Raw genomic sequence first — 19,754 nt, forward strand, 5'->3', positions numbered from 1 at the left:
TTGGAGGTTACTCCAAACCACAAGAATAGAAGCTCAGCTAAAATGTACACCACAAACTAGGAAAGGTAGCACCAAGTCAAAGAGGTCACCAACATGGTTAACAAACAGTGTCAAGGAAGCTATTAGAGAAATGAAGGCTTCCTTCAAAAAATGGAAGTCTTGCCCAAATGAGGAAAACAAAAGGAAGCACAAACTTGCACAAAAGAGACAGAGTCGAGATGCAAAAAAGCATTCTGAGGAGCATATCACTAACAATATCAAGGCCAACAATAAATAATTCTTTGAATATATCAGAAACCAGCTAGGGAGGTAGTTGGACCATCGGATAGCAATGGAGAGAAGCTGAATGAATTTTTTTCATCTCTCTTCACTGCAGAAGATAGGGATAAATACCTCTCCCTGAACAGATGTTTTCAGAAAGGGAGTCTGAGGAACTGAGGCAAAAAGTGGTGACAAAAGATGATGTGCTCAACCTCAGTGAAAACCTGAAAGTAAATAAATCACCAGTCTCAGATGTTCTAGATGTCCAGATCCTAGAGTTCTCAAAGAACTCAAATATGAAATTGCTGATCTTCCAACCAGAATATGCAGTATGTCCCTGAGATCAGCCTCTACCAGAGGACTGGAAGATGGACAATGTAACACCAATTTTCAGGAAGGGATCCGGGGGGATCCGGGAAATTACAGGCCGGTTAGCTTAACATCTGTTCTGGGTAAACTGGCTGAAGGCATTATTAAAGATAATTGGTAACCATACAGAAGAACTAGCCCTGCTGAAAAAGAATCAACACAGCTTCTGCAAAGGTAAGTCCTGTCTCACTAACCTTTTAGAGTTCTCTGAGAGTGTCAATAAACATGTAAGGGATGATCGAGTAGACAATGGTTACTTGGACTTCCAAAAGGCTTTTGACAACGTCCCTCACCAAAGACTCCTGAGCAAACTTAGCAGTCACGGAATAAGAGGACAGGTCCTCTTATGGATAGGTAACTGGTTAAAGAACAGAAAGCAGAGAACAGAATAAATGGTAAATTCTCCCAATGGAGGGAAGTAAATAGTGGGGTCCCACAGGGATCTGTACTAGGACCAATGCTTTTCAACCTGTTCATAAATGATCTGGAATTAGGAGTGAGCACTGAAGTGGCCAAGTTTGCGGATGACACCAAATTATTTAGGAAGTTAGAACAAAAAGGGATTGTGAAGAGCTCCTAAAGGATCTCTCCAAACTGGGAGAATGGGCATCAAAATGGTAAATGCGGTTCAATGTAAGCAAGTGTAAACTGATGCACATTGGAGCAAAAAATCCCAACTTCAAGTATAGCCTGATGGGATCTGAGCTAGCGGTGACTGACCAAAAAGAGATCTTGGGATTGTGGTGGTCAACCCAATGAAGATGTCAACCCAGTGTGTGGACGCTGTAAAAAAGGCAAACTCCACGTTAGGTGCAATTAGAAAAGGAACCAAGAATAAAACTGCCAATATCATACTGCCCCTATACAAATCTATGGTGTGGTTACACTTGGAATACTGTGTCCAGTTCTGGTCACCACACCTAAAAAAGATATTGTAGAGCTGGAAAAAGTGCAGGAAAGGGCAACTAAAATGATCAAGGGGCTGGAGCATCTCCCCTATGAGAGCAGGTTACAATAGCTGGGATTGTTTAGCTTGGAAAAGAGGAGGGTAAGGGGAGAAATGATACAGGTGTACCAAATTATGCATGGTGAGGAGAATGTGGATAGGGAGGTGTCCCGTCCCCCCCCCGTCATAATACTCTCTCATAGAACCCAGGGTCATCCCATAAAGCTGATTAGTGGGAGATTCAGGACAGATAAAAGGAAGTCCTTCTTCACACAGTGCATAGTCAAACTATGGAACTGCTACCACAAGGTGTAATGATAGCCATCAATTTGTATGGCTTTAAAAGGGGGTTAGACAAATTCCTGGAGAAGGCTATCAATGGCTACTAGTCCTGATGCCTCTATGCTACCTCTAGTAATCCGAGGCAGTATGCCCATGTATGCCAGTTGCTGGGGAACATGGGCGGGAGGGTGCTGTTGCACTCATGTCCTGCTTCTGGGTTTCCCGTAGACAACTGGTTGGCCATTGTACGAACAGAATGCTGGATTAGACGGACCCTTGGTCTGATCCAGCATGGCTCTTCTTATGTTCTTATAACACAAAATGTTTATTGCTTATAGCCATAACCCATTACAAACAGTACAGAGGTAAACATATCTAAAACAAAGGCATAAAACATGAGTAATTGAGCGTCTCAGTTCTCACTGATCATAAAACCATAACTAAAATATCAGTCATAAAAACTTCCATTAATTACTTTGACTTAACTTGCTCAAATTAGAGAATCATCTCTACAGTCCACTGATACTGTCCTTCACACATATAGGAACAACTTCACGTATACAGTCATTAAACACAGAGGCAAAATAAGGATCCCATCCCACAAAAATTAGGATCATGTCCATTGTATGCAATACAATTGTATGCATAACGTTATCTTGTCTGCAATCTTATACACACTTACCTGGCAGTTAAGTCCCACTGAACTCAATGGACTTTACTTCTGAGTAGACATGTATATGATTGCACTTCAAAAGGACTGCTCATGAGGATTATTTACGGGCTGCCAGCTGCTTAGTCCAGAGATCTTTACACATAGGGATATCTATAGATCCCTTATCCACAAGTATCTATTTACTGCAATGGAGAAACTGGACCTATACTCAAAAATAAATGTGCTTGTGAATTGGTGTCACCCACTGAAATGAACATGGGAGCCATTCTAGGCAGTGGCTTGAATGAAATGATGTTGTTCCATCAGCAAAATGGAAACTGCTGATGGAAGAGATTTCCCTCACCCTACAGCTCCCGACACCCCTCCCCCAAATCTGTTCTGGAGAGCTGGGGGACTTATTCACTCATACAGTTTTCAACAATACCTTTATGTAGACTACCCACAACTGTATCTTCTGCTTGATTTTCTTCCATTTCAGATTCCAACTCGATATCAGTTAAAGCTGAACATGAATAAAAATGAATTGATTTTCACCTAGGCCCAGCCTTTCTTCTCCCTCTCTCTAAACAATGCATTCTTGTTTGCTCGTCTAATCAGTTACAGACAGCATAAGAATCACTTTGGAATCCCCTTACCATGTTTATACACCTGCACTTTACAGTCTCTCAGTGTTAACAAGACATGAAACCAAATCCTTGCTCTATCTTGTCTTGACTATTGTATGTAATTGGTCAAAACATTTCCTATTATTCGTCATTAAGTTTTCATACAGCATTGTGGTGTGTGCTGATTTTTTTTGTTCATACTATGATCATGTATTTCTGCTGTGTCTTTCCTTGAGACACAGGCCCGGTTCACACAATCACTGTATTTTAAACAAGCCATGGCATGTGCTGGGCGCCATTTGCCTAATTACCACCCGGGCGCAGCTTGTCATGTCATCCCAACCTGGGTAGCATGGCTTGTTTGAGGGGGAAACCACTCTCAAATAACCCATGGTCTGTTGTTGGGTTATTTGAGGGTTGATTCCATCCATGCCACCCAGGTTTGGATGACACAAGCTGTGCCCAGGTGGGTAAATGGTGCCTGGCACACACTACAGATTAAACAAGGCACCATTGTTGTTTAAGCCACGGTGATCTTGTGAACCAAGTCAATGATCTGAGAATCTGGTAAAAAGCTTCTGATCTTTTTATCATATTTAGTTGAATTTACTCCTCCTTAGATACAAGAATTTGTATAATTCAGCTTTTCCTAACCTGATGCCCTCTAGATGTTTTGGATTTTAATTCCCATCAGCCCCAGCCAGAATGGCTAACTATCGGGAATTCTGGGAGTTGTAGTCCAAAACATCTGGAGGATACCAGGTTGCAGAAGAATGATGTAATTTAACTCCTTTTTAACTTCTCTTATTTCATCCCATATTCCTACATGCCTTCCACCTTTCACATTCCTTTCTTCTGGCTAAGGTTCACATCTTATCTATTTCTCAACTTTGCTTGTTTTCATTTGCTTCTCTTCCAACATACCAACATGAAATCTCATGTCTTTTTATGGGTTTCCCTTCTTAAACCAGCATCAATTACTCCATAATATTGTATGTTAAAAGCAGTCCTTCCCATTCCCTTCTCCTTCCAGATATTTTGGCCTACTATCATCCCTCACCATTGGATATGCTGGCTAGGGCTGATGGGAGTTGTAGGCCAAAATATCTAGAGGACAACAAGTTAGCCATCCTTGCCTTAGATGGTGAATAATTTTTGCAGAGACCTTATTTCTGAGACATTGCATTGGAGGAGGACAATCTTTATAGAGCAGTAATGGGCAACTCCAGAAGTTTTGGCCTATAACTCCCATCTTCCCTAGTCCGCAGAGCTACTGGGGAGTTGTAGGCCAAAACATCTGGAGGGTCACAAGTTGCCCACCCCTGATGTAGATCCAGGTGAATCCCATGCCAACACTATTGTTGCCCATATGTACACCCAGAGAACATTGGTTATTGGTGGGATATCAAATGAAATGCAATAAATAAATAAAAGAATAAATAGATACCCACACTATGCTGGCCTACAATAGCTCTCATACTCCTTCTCACCCAAATTATTATAGACAAACAGGAGAACACATAGGCTAAAGGAATGTGCAGTGTTGACCACAATGGATAGTAGCACATCTAAGGTAAATGTTTTCAGCAGAAACTTGCCAAACCATGTGAAAAACAAATTCTGAGATCACTACTTGCCTGAAGGATCTGGAGTGTTTAAGGATGTGGTATTCTTATTTTTGCAAATTTTTGCTGAAGTTATGAGGAAACCATAGCAAAAGACTAGAAGCTATTTTGGAAATCCTGAGCCAAGAAAAATTATCTGGTGATTGCCAGCCAACTATGCTTCTATACTGAGGTCTATATACCAGGCAGATGCATTTGCTCATTATACTGGGAAGAATCCATTCTAATCTGACAACTACATCATACTAAGGAGGGGAGGGGAGAAGGGAAGGCAAATATAAATAAATCCCATTCTCCCTCCAGACACAACCATTCAAAAGCAAAACGTTCATTAAAACTCAGATCTTTGCACTGTAATATCCGCCCAATCAGAGGAGACATATTATTCCAATCAGACCTTCAATCCTCAAGCTACCATTACTAAAGGAGCTCTAAAATTACCAAGCGTCCCATTAACTCCATACAAAATGCCCAACTGGCAAAAAAAAAAAAAAAAAGAACAGAAAGGGTTGGCAGGATCATAGCTTGACTTTTTCCAATTTCATGTTGGCTTGTATAGGTGAATTGTGGAGTAGCTTTAACTCATTCAGTCTAGATACATACACAGAGAAAATATACGTTTCTGAGTGTGAACTTTGTATGAAAAGCATATTGTAACTCATACTGAGTAAAGCATCCATTTCTATTTTACACTATCCTAACATGTTTAAATACATGTTTTTCCATTAAAAGGAAATCATAGTTTAAAGGTACAGCCCACAGCCACTAAAATCAACAGCAGTGTTGCCATGACTAGCTTCCCTTGTGCTACAAGCAGAGGCCAATTTTACTTACACATCTTCCACACGGACCCGTTGATAGTCAGAAAGGATGGCCCCTACCGAAACAGCTTCCACATTTTCTTTATCCTGGAAATATATATATACACACATACACACATTAAATCTAGAAAAAATGAAGGAAGTATTGAAGCGTTCATTCACATGAGGTACATTTATTTTCAATCAGTTAATAATTCCCTTAGATCTATAAGGAGGAAAAAACCTGCAACCAACAAATAGCAGCAAATAGCAGCAGCAGAGGGCAGCAGCTCCGAAGAACAAGAAGGATAAAAAATAGATCTTCCCTTGCTCCTTCTTAGCTGTTGCTCTCTCTTTTATATTGTTTTATATTTTATATTTCAACATTTTTACTATGTGCCTGGGAAATAGATTGGGTAACACAGGGGGTCAGTGGGTGCCACCATAACTGTGGTCATGGGTAGGGGGAAGTTTGGCACTGTGGGATTAACAGGCCATCTGAGGAGAAAAGGGGATAGATACCTTATGGCTATCCCCTCTTCTGGTTCTTCCCCCAACCAGATGATTCCTGGTAGCCTTACCAGCTTGCCATCAGGTCTAGTGCTGCTGCTGATAAATGCCAAATCAGCCCAAAATAAAATATCCCTCATCCATGATTTGATTGTGGTTGAGGGGATCAACCTGGTAAGTATTACTGAGACCTGGGTGGGGAAACTGGGAGGGGTTACTCTCTCCCAGGTGTGCCCTCCTGGGTACTTGGTGCAGCACCAATACCGACTCGAAGGTCGGGGAGGGGGGGTTGCTGTGGTCTATAGGAATTTGATCTCCCTCTCTAGGCTTCCTGTTCATTCAAGTGCAGATCTTGAGTGTCTGTATCTAGGGATTCCGCTGGTGTACCCCCACCCCACTACCCATCAGACTCCCTGCCTGAGCTGACAGGGGTGGTCTCGGACTTGGTGTTGAGGAACCCTAGGATGATGGTTTTGGGGGATCTCAACTTCCAGGCAGAGGCCGCTATATTCAGGGTTGCTTAGGACTCCATGGCCACCATGACAACCATGGGGCTGTTCAAACATGTAATCAGCCTAATGCATGTAAAAAGACACAAGCTTGAACTGGTTGTCATGACTGGGCAGGAGGATGGTGATCTGAAAGTGGGGGGATTAACATCTGTCCCCTTGCCATGGTTGTCTCACTTCCTACTGAGGTTTAGACTCTCGGAAGCCTTTTCCCTCTGCAAGGGTGGGGGACCTATTAAAATGGTTTGCCCCCAAAGGCTAATGGATTCCAAAGCTTCCCAGAGGGCTTTGGGGGATTTTCCTGCTGGTATGGCTGGTGCTCCTGTCGAAGCCCAGGTCGCTCTGTGGCTTGCAGAGATGATTCAGGTAGGGGTGGACGAAAGTCACTTACCTGTCCTCGAAGCTTGTTTGCGGTGGGGGGGAGGCGCTTCGCTGTTCCCCCCGCGAAGTTCAGGCCGGGGGGGGAGGCTTCCCGCCTCGCCCGGCCGAAATTCAGGCCGGGGGGGAGGCTTCCCGCCTCGCCCGGCCGAAATTCAGGCCGGGGAGGAGGCGCCTCGCCTCGCCCGGCCGCGAAATCCAAAGTTTTTAAAAAAACAAACAAACGCCCCCGTGATAGGCTACGTGACGATTAACGTAGCCTATCACGGCTAGATCTGCAAAGTCAGCCGTGATAGGCTATGTTAATCGTCACGTAGCCTATCATGGGTGACTTAAAAAAAAAAAAAAGTGCATACGCTAATGGCGGCCCACATAGGGAGCCACTATTCGCGTTCCTTATTTGGTCGCTGTAGTCTACGTAAATCTTTACGTAGACTTCAGCAACCAAATAAGGAACGGGAATGGCGGCTCCCTATGGGGGCCGCCATTATCCGTACGCGTTTTGTTTTGTTTTTTAAAGTCACCCATGATAGGCTACGTGACGATTTACGTAGCCTATCACGGAGGACTTTGCAAATCTAGCCGTGATAGGCTACGTTAATCGTCACGTAGCCTATCACGGGGGCGTTTTTGTTTGTTTTTTCTTTTCTTGGAATGGTGGCGGCAGCAGCCGGTCGAAAGACCGGCTGCCGCTCCCGCCCCGCACGAACACCTGCCGAACTGCCGGCTGGACCCGCCGCCGAGAGGGACATTCGGCAAAGGTAAGTCCTGTCCCGGGGGGGGGCGGAGAATTTCTCCCCAAAACTTGTTCGGGGGGCCGAACACGTTGGCGCTCGGCCCCCCGAAGTTTCGGGGAGAAATTCTCCGCCATCCCTAGATTCAGGCGGTTGACACAATCGTGCCCAAGCACCATCTCCCTCTGAGCAGAGCCTGGCCAGCTCTTTGGTATACACGCAAGCTGAGGGCAATGAAGCAAGAAGGGAGACGGCTAGAACGCAGGTGGAGGAAAACTCGTGCTGAGTCTGACCGAACACAGGTAAGAGCTCACTATCGAGCCTACTCTGTGGCGGTGAAGGTGGCAAAGAGACAGTTCTTTTCCACCAGCATTGCATCTTCTCAGTGTCGTCCAGTGGAGCTTTTCCGAGTGGTTCGCAGCTTGTTACATTCTGGGCCAGGAACAGAAACTCGGTAGCATGCTGTGACAAGTTTGCATGGCACCTTGAAGTCACTCAGGTTTGCCATGAATTGGACACCACAATTAATGCAGTTCCATTAGTAGAGGAGTCCAGAAAACTGTCTGGTCCAATTTTATTGGATGAGTTCCAGTTATTGAGCTCAAGGATGCGGACAAGGCGCTTGGCCAAGTCCGGTCGTGACCACCTGTGTGCTCGACTCTCGCTGTTCATGGCTTATTGCATCAGACAAGGAGGGAATGCCCAGCTGAGTCCAGGATGTTGTAAATTCCTCTTTGAGAGAGGGAGTGGTGCTGGCCTCTTTAAAAGAGGCAATAATCAGGCCACTCCTGAAAAAAATCTAACCTAGACCTGAAGAATGTTAACAACTATGAGAGCCAGTGTGGTGTAGTGGCAAGAGTGTTGGACTAGGAGCTGGGAGATCTGGGTTCTAGTCTCCACTCGGCCATGGAAGCTCACGGGGTGACTTTGGGCCAGTCACAGACTCTCAGCCCAACCCACCTCACAGGGCTGTTGTTGTGAGGATAAAATGGAGAAGAGGGGAATAATGTAAGCCACCTTGGGTTCCTTGCAAGAGGAAAAAAGGTGGGGTATAAATGCAATCAATCAATCGACCAATCAATCAACTACAGGCCAATGGCCAACATCCCTTCCTGGGCAAGGTGCCTGAGCAGGTGGTTGCAGGACAACTCCAGGTGCTCTTGAATGAAATGGATTATCTAGATCTATTTCAATCGGACATCAGGCCTGGTTTTGGAACAGAATTGCCTTGGTCATCCTGTGGGATGACCTTTAGAGGAGAGGGACAGGGGGAGTGGAACCCTGTTCATTCTCTTCGGTCTCTCAGCAGCTTTCTATACCATCGACCATGGTATCCTTCTGGATAGGTTGTCTGGTTTGGGAGTTGGGAGGCACTGCACTGCAGTGGTTCCGCTCCTACTTGGATGGCCGATTCCAGAAGGCGGTGCTGGGGGACTATTGCTCTGTGCCATGGCAATTATTCTATGGGGTTCCACAGGGCTCTATTTTATCCCCCATGCTGTTTAACATCTACATGAAACCGCTGGGGGAGGTTATCCGGTGTGGGCTGAGGTGCCATAAATATGCAGATGACACCCAGCTCTACCTCTCTTTCTCATCAAACCCAGGTAAGGCAGTGGCTGCTCTGAATCCGTGCCTGGGCATGGTAATGGACTGGATGAGGGCCAATAAACTGAAATTCAATCCAGACAAGATGGAGGTACTGTTAGTGGGTGGTTTGTTTGCCTGGCCAGGTGATGTTCAACCTGTTCGGGAGGGGGTTGCACTCCCCTAAAGGATCAGGTTTGTAGTTTAGAGGTGCTCTTGGACTCAGAACTGTCACTTGAGGCACAGGTGAATTCAGTGACACGGAGCACTTTTTATCAGCTTAAGCTAATATACCAACTATGCCCTTATCTGGACAGAGATAGCTTAGCTACAGGTATCCATGCTCTGATAACCTCTCGTTGGGATTACTGCAATGCGTTATACGTGGGCCTGCCTCTGAAAATGGTCCAGAAACTTCAGCTAATCCAAAACAGGGCAGCAAGACTGTTAACAGGGACTGGCCAATGAGATCACATTACGCCAGTACTTTTCTAGCTGCACTGGCTGCCAGTCCATTTCCAGGCCCGATTCAAAGTGCTGGTGTTAACATTCAGAGCCCTAAATGGCTTGGGGCCAGGTTACCTGTAGGATCACCTCCTCCCATATGTGCCTGCCCAGACCCTAAGATCATTCTCAGGGGTCCCTCTGCAGGAGCCCCCACCAAAGGAAGTGAGGCGGGTGGCTAGCAAGAACAGGGCCTTTTCTGTTGTTACACCCCAGCTGTGGAATGAACTCCCTAGAGGTTCGGCTGGCACCTATGCAGTACTCCTTCTGGCGCCAGGTGAAGAATGTTTTATTCTCCAAGTATTTTAGTATTTTAGTTTCCTAATCTTTTAGCTCTAGTGTTTTAAATCTGTATTATAAATCTCTGCATTGCTACTAGGCCTACCCTGAGCCTCTTCATTCAGCAGAACTGGAGATTAGGATTTCTCTTAGCTGTTTTCTTTTCTTGGCATTGTCTTAAATTCTCTGGTTTAAATTGTAAAGGTATTTTAATTTGGTGGCTCTTTTTAACATCAAAGGCAGGATATATATGGTTGTATAAATAAATAGTGCAAGCAGGCTGGAAACACAGTACCCCCTGAACTATCACTGATGTTGCTCATCCCTCCACCTCAAGTCTCCTCAGAATGCAGACTCATGCATTAGAGATTGAGTAAATCCTTAAATTAAAAAAAGATGAAAATTTCAGAATTTTTATGGCTGCTTAGCTACTATTAAATTATATCACTGCTGATTTTTTCATAATCTCCCACACCTAAGCACTCTGGGTGATCCAATGTCACGCAAGTAGACATCAAGTCATGCAACAGGACTTTTGCCTCCTTTTCTCCCACCTGCAGCCCTCCAAAATCTACTCTGATGACTCCCACAACCCTCCAGATGTTGAGAGCATGTGTGTGTGTGTGTGTTGGGGGGGTGCAATGGGGAGGGTGAATCAGGAGGAGTTACTTGGATACTTTAACTGATGGTGTTTACCATATTGTTAAGTTACTCATACCATATGTGGCATACCATGGCTCTTGCCTACAGCCCAGCTGATCAGGCAAGAACAGATCGCTGCCACCCCATGTCCCAGTGATCCTGATCACGACTGCTGTTTCCCCACTGCTATGCCTATTAGATAAGCTGATCCACATGCAAGGGGTTTGGTATATTTGCTTGAGCCAAATAAAGCAAGACATCAGGGGGCCCCAAAGATGGAAACTATGTCAATACTACTCCAAACAGCATGCTTACAAAGGGGCACTAGCACAGTGAGGTTGTAGTCAAAGTTGTAGCTGGTTGGAACTAGAACAGAACATAGGAGCTGAACAAAAGCTATTCAAGAATTAGGGCTGAGGCTATCATAGCTTCACTGGAGCAAATGGTGTAGTAAATGGAAGCTGGTGACAGCAAGTGTGAGATGGAGAACAGCATGAACAGGACGGCCTGCAGGGCCATCACTGTAGTTCCTGGGCTTGTAGGTATCAGAGAAGGAATTAAAGGACTGGGCTTCCCTGAGAACATAAATCCCAGTTTCCCTCATAAGAGAAGGAGAGCCATTGCCCAAAATCCCTGATCTCATCAAATGAATTGAAACACTACTTCTGATGTGGAACCAAGAATTCGTACATTTGATGTGATACTTAAAAATCAGTGTGAGAAATCACTGAAGCTTGTGAAAAAGTCTGTGCAGAAAAGCTTTGAACTGGAACCTTTGAAAAGGCCATGACTGAGTCTGAGAGCAACTCCTCTGGATTACTGTAGGCTTCCTAAGTAGAAAGATAATAAAACAGAATAAACTCAGCTTATTTTTCTTCCCTGAATGGCAGCAGATTTTTCCCCTATATTACTCTAATGTACTTTACTGTATTATAAAACAGAACACCAATGTCATTCATTATTCAGTGTATTTTAATCAGTTCTAACTATGCTGTAGACCATTTTGGTATGTTGGTATGAACATTCACATGTTCTCAAACTTCATCACAGCCCACTTTCCTAAATCAAGAGGAAAAAAACCTTTCTCTTCAAATGGAGATTAATGAAAGATGAAATTATCATTAACCAGAAACGAAAAGCCTCTAGCCATATTGATTTCAGAGAAAATCTGCAATGTGTGCTACAAGCAGTTTTGTGTATGAGACAGCGCGCCCTGGGTGCCACAGCACACTGCTAACTAAAAGCACACTTGCCTTCCAGCCTCGGCAAGAAAGAAAGTGCTTGGAGTGCAGGACTGAGGCTCACATGTGGACAATTCTGAAGTCTCTGCAAGACTCAAGGACAGGGAGGCCTGCTCCTTGAGGTCAAGAAAGGGGAAAGACAAGGAAGGAGTCTGTGAGAAGAAGACATGCAGGAAGGACCCTCAAGGTAACAAGACAGCATTTTGCTATAGGGCAACTTGGCTCTTGAAGAGCAGAAAGAGAGATTAACAAAGGCACAGGGATCAAATGATCTTTTGACAAATGCAGCTTCATGAGCCACCAAAACTCTCATTCCATTTGCATAGTGCAAATAATAATCTTTTGGTGCAATTGGGAGGTACACAAGTAGGAATATTCCAACATATCTCCCTTCAACCATTTCAAACAGAAGCATATATCAATCATATTTTCAGCTGCAATGCATTGTTTCCTATACTAATGCAACACACACACACACACACACACCCTGACAAGCAACACCAAATTTCTAAGAGCCAGAACTTCAATCTCCTTCATTTTTGGCAATACCACACAAACATGTCACTTCATATGTTTTGTTTCTCAAAGAGGCAGCTATAAGCAACCTTCTTCTAAATTTAAAACAAAAGACAAAGTTCTTTTAGAATGTTCCCAGCCACAGGATCGCATCCTCTAGTTTCAACTATAGTCCAGGTTTGTCAGCAGCAACCTTAACGATAATTAAAACTAACTAGGTTGACTCTCAATCAGAATTTTAATCAAAGGTTTGGACCTGGTTTCAAATCTCTGCTTAACAGTAATTCCTGGTTAGTCTTAACCATGATTAAGGGTGGGAGGAAGACTCTTATGGAAAAGGATAGGGAGAGTTTGTGCAATCCAAAAGTTAAGACATTGGGAGTGTTCTGTTCTAGACCCCAAAACTGCAGCTTATATCACTAAGTAACTGTATCATTATTGAGCCTTCTGTACCATGCTATACTTCTGATATTAGAATATCACTTAGTACAGGGGTGTAGAACATATTTATTTATTTATTTATTTATTAAATTTATTAATCGCCCATCTGACTGGTCACCCAGCCACTCTGGGCGATGTACAACCCACCATAAAACAAATTAAAACAATAAAATTTCACCATAATTTTTTTTTTTTAAATACCCTAACCCACCCCAAATGCCTGCCTGAACAACCACGTTTTTAATGCATGACGGAAGCTCATTAAAGAGGGGGCATGACGGAGTTCCCTAGGGAGGGAGTTCCACAGAGTGGGGGCCACCACAGAGAAGGCCCTCTCCCTCGTCCCCACCAGTCTAGCTGTCCTGGCTGATGGGACAGAGAGAAGGCCATCTGAGGCTGATCTTGTTAAGCGGCCTGTCTGGTGTTGCTGGAGGCGCTCCTTAAGATAGGCTGGGCCGGAACCATATAGGGTTTTAAAGGTCAAAACCAACACCTTGAATTTGGCCCGGAAAACAACTGGTAACCAGTGCAACTCCTTCAGCACTGGAGTGATGTGATCTCGCCGGCGGCTGCCTTTAATCAGGCGAGCCGCCGCGTTCTGTACCAGCTGCAGCTTCCGAACCGTCTTCAAGGGTAATCCCACGTAGAGCGCATTACAGTAGTCTAAACGAGAGGAGACCAGGGCATGTACTACCGATGGGAGCAGATGGTCGGGAAGGAAGGGGCGCAGCCACCGTATCAGATGGAGTTGATACAGCGCTGTCCGGCTCACAGCTGACACCTGAGCCTCCATGGACAGCTGGGAGTCCAAAATGACCCCCAGGCTGAGGACCTGGTCTTTCAAGGGTAGCCGTACCCCATTCAACACCAGGTCAACATCCCCCAGCCTCCTCTTGTCTCCCACCAAAAGTACCTCGGTCTTGTCAGGGTTCAGCTTCAGCTTATTCCTCCCCATCCAGCCACTCACCATCTCCAGACATTTGGACAGGGATTCTACGGCCAACCTTGGTGAAGATTTGAATGAGAGGTAGAGCTGCGTGTCATCCACATATTGATGACACTGCACCCCAAACTTCCTGATGATAGCCCCCATCAGGCCCGGGGGCCAAATCTGGCTCTCTGGGGGCGGGGAGAGATCTGGCTCTCCAGGAGGACGACGACAAATCTGGTTTCGGAGGGGGGGGAATCTAGCTCCCTGGGTGGGGGACAAAACTGGCTTTCTGAGGGGGCAAATCTGGCATTTCGGGGGAGGCAAATCTGGCTTTCGAGGGGAGGGGGATCTGGCTCCCCGAGGGGGGGCAAATCTGGCTCCCTGTGGTGCCCTAGAAGGCCATGCCCCCTGGCCCCACCCCTTCCCCCCATCCACCAAGCGTTTGGTGGTTTCTAGGCTTTTGTGCAGTTTTTCCCCACTATAAAAGGTTAAAATGCTTTTCCAAAGGCTTAGTTACTGGCAGTAAGAACTTGAAGCTAAAACAGGCTGGTATTTTTAGCATTTGGGGTCCTGCCCCTTTTGCCTCCCCCACCCAACTGGAATGTGGCCCCCAAGAGGTTCTCCACAACACAACTCAGGTTGAACGTGTTTCTGCTCCCCTGACCTAGTGTACGAGCTACCTCACAATAAAATTATTTATCATCTATAAATCTGAACTTTTACTATTTCTCCTGGCTTCTGTTTTAGGACAAAACATAATGCAAAATACTAAATGCTCTGTAGGAAAGTAACCATCTGAAGTCTTTTGTCATCGTCCTTTCAAGAATTTGTGTTACTGATTCCCTATAAAAGATCTGATATACAAACAAGTATAATCTCTTGTCAACAGAACTATGGTATTTCACAAACACACAGTGGCAGCAGCTGATTTGGCTTGCATATTCACATCTTTAAAAACAACAGACACTTAATATACAAAGCCATTTAAATATCTTATTATTATTTAATACCCCACCCAGTTTCCTGAAAGTAAGCCCCACTGAACTCAATGGAACTTATTTCTGAATAGGTATGTATAGGATTGTACTGTAGAGAGTAGCCCTGTTCAGGCATTCACCTGAATGTGTAGGGACTTTATGTGAGTACAGGGATATGGCTGTGCACACTGGCCCCACCCCTTTCAGTTCAGACCCCGATATGTTAAATCAGCAAGGCCTGAAAGGGAGTTCTACTCATGCTCATTTGAACACTAGTAGAACTCTCTGCATGAATGGCAACCCTGATCAGGCATGGCCCTGTCTCGCTACCCACTTTTAAGTTCTCATGCCTTCAGGCAAATGCCTGAAAAAGGCTTATTTCTTGGTATTATACCAGTTCTCAAGAAAGGGTTTTACCATTAAACACAGCCTAGAAATAATTTTAAATAAATATATGTATTTATTTAATGTTATTTTAGGCTGCTTTTAAGGATAAAATAAATAAATGGATTCATTTCACACTTAATAATAAAAACCATGCATGGTGTAAGTGAAGTGTATTAACAATATAGTCTCAAACATATTTACATGTCTCAAACTCAATCTATATCTATTACAATACCATATACTCTTCCATATACCGCTTTTCCCACTCTCCTTTAGCTAAAGAAAGAGTTTTGTAGCCCTATTCAGTCATTCGAAATGTGAGCACCAGGAGATGGACTGGATTAAACACACTACCTCCGACCTCCCCTCCCCTCCCCTCGCTATTTTCATGGCCTTTCACACGTGGAGGGGAGAGTCTCTTCTATCTGTTGAGGCTCTCCCTCAGATTTGGAACCCCAGAAAATCAGGGTGCAGAGGGTGACGGAAATGTGCAAGAAGGGGGTGGGCTCAGCCTGCTCATTCCCACTCCCCTTTCTTGTGCATTTACTTTACCCATATTTGGAACGCCTGAATATGGCTAGTACTTATCACATCTCTGTAAGTCTAGATTCTTTCCCTACTCACCAATGGGCTCATACTTGGCGATGCTTCCAATACTAAGGAGCACATGTTGCTGGGACTAGACTCACAGCCAGGACAGGCCAATGCAAAGGTGCTGTTTGTGTGACCCTGCATATTCCATCTCATGCTGCTGCAGAGACTGTACTGAGTCCCAGATTTGGTCACCACCCAGAGAAACTAGGAGGGTGAGCCTCCCATAAATAATGTACAGCCAGCCATTCAAGTTGTGGCTACATGGGGCCTTTCTTTCTGCTGTTCCAGGGTGGCTGGGCTCCCCTCCCCACCGCCACCCACTTTTGCTTCACCTTATGACTGGACTCGTTTTTCCTGTCAACCATGAATCCACCTTTTCTTCTTTTAACATATTCAAGCCTCTTTCCCCCCCACTTAATATTCATATTTCTGTTTTATTTTTACAATATTTTTTTTAAAACTACAGCATTCATTTATAACAGTTTTAATGAAGGTGCAACACTTGATAAATGGCAGATCCCTTTTCCATATTATCTCCCTATCTGTCCTCCCTGCCTCTTTCCCTCTTAGACAGTACGGTTTTAGCCAGGTATGTGTCTTTTTAATTTAATGTGAACTCTTAACTTGATAGTAACAACATTAAACTATAGTATTCCTAGAGATGTGCAATCTGGCCACAGTCATGCATGCCTTAGTTACATCCTGTTTGGACTACTGTAAGGTGCTCTACATGGGGCTGCCTTTGAAAACTGTTCAGAAACGTCAGCTGGTCCAGCATGCTGCAGCCAGACTGTTGTCTGGAGCTGGTGATAGGGAACATGTGACTCCCTCGTTACGACAGCTTCACTGGCTACCCATCTATTTCTGGACATAATTCAAAGTGCTGGTTATGGCCTTTAAAGCCCTATATGTGTTGGGACCAGGGTACCTGAAAGACCGCCTTTTCCTATACAAGCCTGCCCAGGTTTTAAGATCTTTCGGGGAGGCTCTTCTCTAGGTACCGCCACCTTTAGAGATGCATTTGGTGGCAACATGAGAAAGGGCCTTCTTAGTGGCTACTCCCAGGTTGGAACTCCCTGCCAAGGGAGGCTAGGTTGGTTCCCTCTGCTGTTCTTCTGCAAGCAGGCAAAGGTATTCAAGTAGGCCTTCAGCATGTAAGCTGCTTTGTTGGGTGTGATGCTGTTTTTATTCTGTAATTTGTGTGTTCTGTGTTTTTAATGTGTTATTATTTTAACCAAGTTTTGATCTATCTGCTTTTGAAGTTCCTATGGTTGTTAGCCACCAAGAGCAGCATTTCTGGGATGGAAAGGCACCTAATAAATAAATAAATAAATATTTTAATTCATATTCCTTGTAAACCAAAGGGTTGTTCAAGTATCTGCACCACTATCCCACATTATTCATTACATTTATAACTTGCAATTCCTCTAACAAGCTCACAATGGCATTTTAGCCCCATAAGCACCCCATGCTTAACTAGCAGGTAAGGTCACCCACCAGAATTCATAAGTAGGCTCTCATTTGAATCTGGATAGTCTAGATCTCAACCCAACGCTCCAGCCACTAACAAAGCAATCCTAAAGGAAGTAAGGAAGAAGGAATTAATGGTGAGGAACTGCAACTTCCTAAGCCCTGCTTTTTACAATTTTCCCTCCCATTGGTTCTAATGGGAAGAAAATAACTATGCCAACTCCTGGGCTGGTGTTTCTCCCCAATTCCAAAGCTTCCCCCAATTTGCCCAACATGTTCCTAGAATGCTCCCTACTTTCTTTTAGGCAGGCCCTAATGACTTTTTATTTTAATCTACCTTTGGATAATGGAGGTGGGCTGGATTTAATTTAATACTGCTATTGTTTTATTTATTTTTTAATTCTTTCTTAAGAATTGACTTTTGCTCTAATTTTTTATGTGGCTCTTTTAGTTTTTTACCTTTTAAATTCTTAGTATAATATTTTAGACATTTTAGATATTCATGCTATATTATTGTTATTTAAGAGTTGCTTATTGTGTGCTGCCTTTTGTTTTAAAGTGCTTAAAATTTAAAAAAGTAAAATGCCATTATCTCGTGCAGAGTACTGGCAGGACAACCACAGCAGTGGTCAAAAGAGAACCTCCACAATGAACCTCCTTCTCAGCAGGCAGACTTCCCTGTTCATGCATGGATAGGGCTGTACGTAGGATCCTATAGTCCCAAGGACACCATCCCAGGGGCCACTGCACCCCAAGAGACACTGAAGTTCATATTTGTTCAAAGTAATATACATTGGGAAACCCAAAAAGCACTGATCTTACAGTATGGCTTATTTGAATATAGCAACCCAGAACATTCTCTATTTCCTGCTAAACAGAAGCTGCTTGACTTATACTACTAAAATGTCAATTGTTTTCTGTGAAATAGGAAAGATTAGGAAGAATTCCAAAGTAGAGATCATAAGGATTCTTTAAAAAAAGGAAGTAACAGAATGCCATATCAAATGCCATTTTATGTGCTGTCCAATTTGCTTGTGGATTAAGAACAGTATAACTACATGTGCTTTTTAATCCTCTTGTTACACAATTCTTTGAGTTCAGCAAGAAGAAAATTAGTGATAATGCTTTCCATTTAATTAGTATATTACATGCATTGTAATTATTAGTGGGAAATGTTATATTAATGAAAGTGAAAGTTAGCAGTAAATTACCTTGTAGTTATTGTCAATTTCCCAAGCTACTGCTCCTTAAGATAACCCCACTCCCTATGGTCCTTCCGGTAATTTTTCCTTGCCTGATAAACATGATGATTAAACAGCGCACAGTGCAAACCTTTGATACTTTTTAAATTAAATCCATGCCCAGCCTAAGGGCTGTGTCTGATTTCAACTAAATGTGTCAGTTAATCAGATAAAAAATTATCAGTAACTCAAAGAAACAGCAGCCTAAGGCTTCATCAGGGCCAGGCAAAGCTGAACAAAATAAGACATTCAGACAATATCACATTATGAGCAAAGGTTACCGATAAGCATAAAGCCAAACAGAACTGTTCATCAATTTAATAATATCTATCTTTGGAGAACCGTTACAGTACAACAGTCAAATTATCACTTTTTAAAAAGCAATTAGAAAAATGGGCTAATATGCCAATATGCCATTAAATTGAACACGCACTGGGGAAAGCTAAGGATTATATTTACAAAATATACAGGATCCTTTAGGAAAGATCTCACAAAAAGATAGGCATTTGTATATATATATGAATTCGTACATTTGGAAGAAGATTTGGATTTGGCAAACAAAACTGCTATGCCAACTAATTAAAACCGGATATTTATGTTCAAAATTTCATCACGAGGCTAAGTAAAGGAGAGTGCCTTTCAATCAGGCTATCCTCCTGCACCATCTTCCTCACCAAGCAACGTTACTACATCACTCTAATTTACTATCAATCCCTGGTGCCTCTTCTCCAATGCTCCAATGACTGCCTTTCCAGCTCTCCCCTGCTCACTGTCTCTCCAGCAGCTTACCTATTTCTACAGTGATAAAGTTGAAGATCACAATCTACCTACTTTTCCACCCTATCCATGTCCCTTAATCTTTTCCTCCTTCCTCTCCAGTATCCCTAGGTAAGGGTGGAGAAAGTGTGGCCCTCCAGATGTATTACAATGCCCATCGGCATAGACAACGGTGGGGGATGATGGAAGTTCCAGTCTAACATCTGGAGAGCCATACATTCCCCATCCCAACCTTAAGGCAAGGGTGGGGAACCTCAGACCTGGGGGCCAAATCTGGCCCTCCAATTTTCCATTTGGGTAATTTTCCAATTTTCCCCTTTTCAACAATCATTACGTGGTTTCCCAGCTTTTGTGCAGTTTTTCCCATTCTAAAAGGTTGAAATGCCTCTCCTATGGTTTAGTTACTGGAAATAATAGGTTGGAGCGACAACATGCTGGGGGGAGGGGTTGTTTTTGTATTTTGGCCCTGAACCCT

General features: G+C 43.7%; 1 protein-coding gene across 10 annotated transcripts in view; it reads right to left on the reverse strand.

The window, feature by feature from the left end:
- Nucleotides 1-19,754, reverse strand: part of DPH6 (diphthamine biosynthesis 6) — a 372,137-nt gene that overhangs the window by 286,060 nt on the left and 66,323 nt on the right. For all 10 annotated transcript variants that reach the window (XR_014789202.1, XR_014789200.1, XM_084844448.1 and 7 more), the window contains exon 4: nt 5,596-5,669. Coding sequence is in view for 8 of the 10 variants with exons in the window: in XM_084844448.1 (XP_084700574.1) it covers nt 5,596-5,669 (74 nt within the window). In the remaining 2 variants the exon portion in view is untranslated. The remainder of the gene's footprint in view (nt 1-5,595; nt 5,670-19,754) is intronic.

The sequence above is a fragment of the Heloderma suspectum genome, chromosome 1, assembly GCF_057233095.1.
Source record: "Heloderma suspectum isolate Gila_16-S chromosome 1, 16-S_ref, whole genome shotgun sequence".
NCBI classification, from domain to species: domain Eukaryota; kingdom Metazoa; phylum Chordata; class Lepidosauria; order Squamata; family Helodermatidae; genus Heloderma; species Heloderma suspectum.